We start from the raw sequence: 6,011 nt of genomic DNA, 5'->3' as shown, positions 1-6,011 counted from the left end.
TGTAATTGGAATTTTTGATGTAATTGTTCAATGTGATGATAATGTTGATGTCGAATATCTTGCATTATGTTTCCGCTGTTTGTCGTTGGTTTCTGAAATTGTATTCATATGATCTGATGTACAAGCGATTAGGAAATATATGAGAATGTTTTTTACTTCCTCTGAAAGTATTATCAAACGTTTGGTACCTTTACTGCAATGTTTTTAAAGGTTTGGTACTCTGTCTGAAACCATTAGAAAGAGTTTGGTACTGATTCTGCGAATCTTTATAAAGTTTGGCACCTATGCTGCACCTTCTTCAGATAAGTTTGAAGTGTAATCAACTCTTTTAATTTCGCATTTTACATAGAGGCCAGAAAAAGATCGTTAAATTTCAAGTCAAAAGGTACAACACAATTTTTCCTTTTTACATATGCATTTCACAACATCTAGCACATGGCTCCATTTTGAAACCCTAAACTCAAATTTTTGGAACAAAAAAACTAAAATCCTACAATCTGACCCTAAATACTTAGGAACAAACCCATTTTGCAAACACTCCACACACAGCTAAAGAGCCAGATCTTCCACACATTTGGTCTTGTTGCTTGAAGGGTGTTGATTTCAGCTTCCATTTCCCTCCTAGCTCGTAATAAACCAGGAATCAATTCCTTCGATCTCTCACATATCGGAGGGTCACACCACATAAAGAAGGTGCATCCACCCACATCTTGGCTTCGAGGACAAGTGAGAAATCTTCTTCCCGAGTTCAAGTTCATCCACGAGGTCTTCAACTGCACTGGGGAACCACATCTGCATACATTCCCCTCCATGTGCGTGCTGATTTTTTTTACTACATTTGAGAAAGAGGGTAGGAGATAATATATAGTGTTAAAGAAATGGAGGAAAATAAACAGTGAAGTATATAATAGAAGGGAAATGTGTGTAATGCTCATGTTGCCCTTTACTTATTTGGGGAAAATTCTTGAAAATATCATTAAAGGGGTCAACTGACGGTTTTGGCGGTCAAACAGATGGAAATCGTCATTTTGGATTGGCCCCACACATTTTTTAAAGGCTTGGTATCTTCGGTGGCACAAACAAAAAATTTGGGCAAAGTCTGCTAATAAACGAAAAGTTTGGTATCTCAACTGCAATTTTCCCTATTAAATATAACAAGAGAACAGAAAAATTCACTATCGAGAGAAAACAAGAATTGATACCTAGTGCCAATTCAGAATCCATTAGAAATTCAGAGAACCAAAAATATTCTTTAAGTAGTACAAGCAGTAAGCAACCAATACATGAATGGTTCTTTAGGACTCACTAATAAGGAAACTTAACAGGATTTGTGTTTATTGCAACATACATGTCACACTATAATTAAATTGTCATAAAAGTCAATCATCTTGAAAATTCTTCTACTCTATATGGCTAGGAAAAAAATCCGTACAGTAGAATAATAGTGATGGCCTTTCAGGACATGCAGGTCTGTATTAAGCAAACTTACGACGTTGAATGTCGTATACATATAGGGAATAAAAGGCAAGTTACTTATCAAGAGGGTAACAACCTTTCAATATGCAGCCATCTTTAAAAAAAATAATAATAACTAACAAATTGCAATAAAATTAATTAATCATAAAATACAGCCCAAATAGAACAAACTCACTCTACATAAATCTCTTTCATAGCAATAACTAAATAACCCAGACCAGCATTTACCACATGTTCCTCATTATTTTGGGAAATTACAAAACCTTAGCAATAAACTTAGCAAAAGGAGTGGACTAAGAGAAAAGAAATCGATGAACAATACAGAAGACCTTAGCTTCGTATACTCTTTAAATAGCATCACATGATACTACAGTTTTGAAGGGAGGTAGTGGAACATGTAAGGAGAAAAACAAGTGAATTTTATATAGAATTTTGGAGGAACAAAAATAGGGTATAGACAGGTTAGCAGTGTTTTGCAGATAGCGAAATATGCAATGTGAAAACAAAAAAGAACCAAGTGAATTTTCAATTTGAATGAAAATACGATAGAGATAATAGTATGATGTCAAAAGAAGTGGCATTTGAAACATGTCAAAGCAGTATTAGGATAGTTTAAAGGTATACAAACACCTAATAATGAAACTGTTACACTCCTACACCAGTGGCTGGTTTCTGCAGATAACAATTCACAGCAAAACCAAGACAAAACACTAGTATATGTAGAGGAGGACTTATATTCTGTAATTGAAGAACTGTAGCACAGTAAAATATATAGAAAACAGTGACAGAGTGCCTTTCGCTATTAAAGGAATTTAACAGTAAAGAAATTGAAATGAAACAAATGGTTATTTGGCTTTAGAGAGGCCAATGCTCTCCTATATGTTTCCACCAATTCTCTGCATATCTTTTCTCTTCCCTCTAGCTCTGTTTTATAGACCTGGCTCCATAACAACGTTGCTAACGACTTTAGGGGCTCCCACGTGCTGGTTAAGTATCTCTGAGTTGTTTTCCTTTTCTGCCCTTATGGTTTTCTTGCGTCTGTTATATATTAACTGAATAGACAGCTTATCAGAAACTTGGTGGTGGAGTGAGATGGTTCATTTTCAATAATTAAAAAATTACATACATATGAAATGCCGATACAAAAAGCAAATTAACTAACTTTGAAGCCAATAGGGGTGACTTGGGAGTTCCATGTGGAAGCATATGAGAAATAGTTCAGATGTCAAGGAACCAATGATGGAAGGAAAGCTATCGAAAGATATCTTGCCTAAGGGAGAAGGGAAATAGAAATATATTCGAGTCAAGTGTGTTAAAACATGTGAACCACAGAATTAATTTTGTAGGAATAACATCAGAATGTGTTTTTGGTTAATTCTGGCATGCCGAATGTGTCGACAATGTATATCCCGCATATTGGCATCGTGTCCAACTATACAAATAACAAAACTAATTTGGACACTCTACCTAACATTTTTGACACTTATCAGTGTCGTATCAGCAACCGATAACTCGCCTTTGGTAGGAGGGTGTTGTGCATCTTAGCCAAGTTTAAAAGACAAATTAAGCACAATAGTTATTAGCTGTGCAATAATTTATGCTATTGAGTGTTATGTATTTCATGGACAGTCTCTATCAGATGAAAAATGAGAATACACCTCTGTAAGTGATCAATAGGAAATATTGTTCATTTAACTTTCACACTGTCAAAGATCCATAGATAATACACCTTTATAAGTTTACAAGTAAAAGTGTATCAGGACATATAAAACATAATGCATTCACTTCTCTCTATTCTCTTCTAGTGTGCCACACGTTTGGACAAAGACGTTGGTACAGCAGCTGTATTCCAATGTTAGTTAGATTTGATATTAATTTCGTGAAAGACACGTTCTACTCCATGCCTGTATGTCTGTTAATCTTGAAACACAAGGCATCAACTATTTCGATTTACTATCGATTGTCCCCATTGACAAACACCGTGTTTCTTTTTTCCTTCGGATTGCGATGAATATAGATACATGAATCAAAATCATATTACAACGCAAAAATAGTATATAATCAACCACCCAAAATAACAAAAACAATATGGGGACCAACAAATATTATCCTACAAATCCACATTTCTTGTATACCAACCAATCACTTACATTAATCCTGATTCAACTAAAGCCACTTAGTAATTAATCAAAAGTGTATGGAAATTGAATAATTCACCTCAAAACCCAACACGACACTGCTTCGGGCCACTGGTTAATGTCCCCGATCTCCCATTACTCGGAAATGCAACAGCCAAATCCTCGCAAAACACCTTCAGCGACCTTTTTCGCGTCGGCCATGCCTTCGCTTCGAGCCTAACCGTCGAAAACATTCTCAAGCTGAACCCCACATTCCCATTATTGTCCCTCTCATTATTTATCCCATCCACTACTGACTTATCCACAAAACTCCCAGCGGCAGCAAAATTTGCCTTTAAAGATGTCTCATTTTTGGTATCCTGGAAAAAGGGTGGAACAGTAGTATCCGAAAGGGTCTCTGATTTGTATAAAATCATGGCCACGATATGATCGTAATCAACTGTCATTTTCTTATTCGGGTTCCGCGCAGTAAGCCGGGCTTCTGAGGTAAACGAAACAAGAGAATCGTTGGTAATAATAAAATTGGAGAACGAAAATGAGTCGACCCGGAACTCAGGAAGCTGGGGGCGGAGGACAATCCAAGCAATGAAGGCGATGGTACCAGAGATGATGACAAGTCCTACAATAAATGCAAAGATGCGGCGGACACAGGTGGCGCGTCGGACCAAGGCAGGGTCAGGTTGGTAACTTTGTTGGGAGTATGGGTAGTTTTGGTAACTGGTGTAGGAATTGGGGGCGGCATAGGGATAAGCAGTGCCAGTCGGTGGCGGATTAATGGAGTAACCATTGGTATTGACAGGATAACCAGTGACAGGTCTATTGGGGTCTTCCATATGCACAAATTACAACATCTGTAGAATAATTTGAGATCGGAAGAAATTCCCAATTACAGTACTATAATGTTCCTTGGACGGCAAAATCAAATAATATGCTGATAGACACAAGGTTGAGATTGGGACTCCCAATGTTTTGCTTTGGAAAAAAAAAAATTTATTATTATCAACGTTTTAAAATATGACAAGGTTAGCCGGACATCTAGAAGGTGAAGGTTAACACTAAAATGTGGGAACGAATTGATAATCGATTGGTTTACTATGTACGGATCAATTCTTAGTTTACATTAGTCGGTTCTTGCATTGTTTTAACTTTTATCCATTTCTCTAACTCGGTCTAGCTTCAATAACATTATTTATTATTGATGCTGCCTAAATTTAAACTTGTGAATACTTAATCTTGACGATAGGGAATGAGCACGAGTAAGATTTTCAAGACCTGAAACAAAAGGTGTCGATGTGTGTTCTTGTCAACTTTTCGATCGCTCAAGTTAGTAAAAAAAAAAATATAAATGTGAAACTGTGAATGTAAATAATGTAATTCGTATCTGAATAATGAATAAGTGTTTTGTATTTATATAGCCTGACCGTGCAATCAAAATAGGATTAGATTACTTTGATGCCTTAACCATTCAAAAGTTCTAAAGGATGTGAGAGTACTGCGACATCTGTACATTGGAGGTTTCATTGGAACTGCTTGGCTATAATAGTAGTATAGGATTAGGACTATGGCAGCATAGTCCTCCATAGCCAAAGGCCAATGGTTCTTGGAGGAAAAAGAGGGAAGGGATAGGCAATGTATTTGGCCCACATTTGACTACATATCCGAGCATGACCCAAGGTGAGGAATCCTAAGAATTGAATTAAGCCAAGTTGCCATATCCGAGCATGACCCAAGGTGAGGAATCCTAAGGAAGAATTGAATGAAGCCATGTTGCCAAATAAATTTTGACACTTTGGATTACTTATTCTCACATGTGCGCAAGACCCACGTAGAACCCCGTGTGAATAAAAAATGCAAAAAAATTCCCTCCACCCACCTTTATTGTGATGTCAACTAGGATGTTAAAAAATTTCTGACACACTAACATAATTGGAAAGAATGTAAGACACCTTGGGAAATGGACCGTGCTGCTCTACCAGATATGTAAATGATCTGGTAGAGCAAATTCTTTTTTTTTTTTGATAACCCAGGTGTCCCAACTTAGCCGGACTAAATCCTGGACCTCTAGCCCCCGGCCCCTCAGTAACTAGTGGAGGTAAATCGCAGGTTGTGCCCTTGTTGGTTCCCAGGTTCCCACATGGCTTTTACTCCTTCCCCAAAGGGACCCTCCTCCATGGTTATTACATCACCAAACTGCTCCAACCCTTCCTCTGGTTATTACATCACTTGGCTGCTCCAACCAGGAATCGAACTCCCCACACTTGGTTCCAAAGCCCCCCAATGTGATTGTTCCACCAACTTGGATGTGCCCTGGGGGGCAAAACTGTGTAGGGTAAACTTTTTAAAGTGACTGGCCCCACCGCACTGCGGCCCCATACTCCAGAAACCCCACCTCCGGCC

At 37.8% G+C, this 6,011-nt stretch overlaps 1 protein-coding gene across 1 annotated transcript; it reads right to left on the bottom strand.

Moving 5' to 3' along the window:
* Positions 1-1,087: 1,087 nt before the first annotated feature.
* On the bottom strand, positions 1,088-4,643 carry LOC111412267 (NDR1/HIN1-like protein 10). The gene is made up of 2 exons (XM_023043121.1): positions 3,694-4,643; positions 1,088-2,528 (listed from the first exon to the last, which is right to left on the bottom strand). The coding sequence occupies exon 1, from the start codon at positions 4,445-4,447 to the stop codon at positions 3,695-3,697; it is 753 nt and encodes a 250-aa protein (XP_022898889.1). The 5' UTR covers positions 4,448-4,643; the 3' UTR covers positions 1,088-2,528; position 3,694.
* Between the last annotated feature and the right edge of the window lie 1,368 nt (positions 4,644-6,011).

The sequence above is a fragment of the Olea europaea genome, chromosome 16 (assembly GCF_002742605.1).
Source record: "Olea europaea var. sylvestris chromosome 16, O_europaea_v1, whole genome shotgun sequence".
NCBI classification, from domain to species: Eukaryota; Viridiplantae; Streptophyta; class Magnoliopsida; order Lamiales; family Oleaceae; genus Olea; species Olea europaea.
This window is presented reverse-complemented; position numbering and strand designations above follow the sequence as displayed.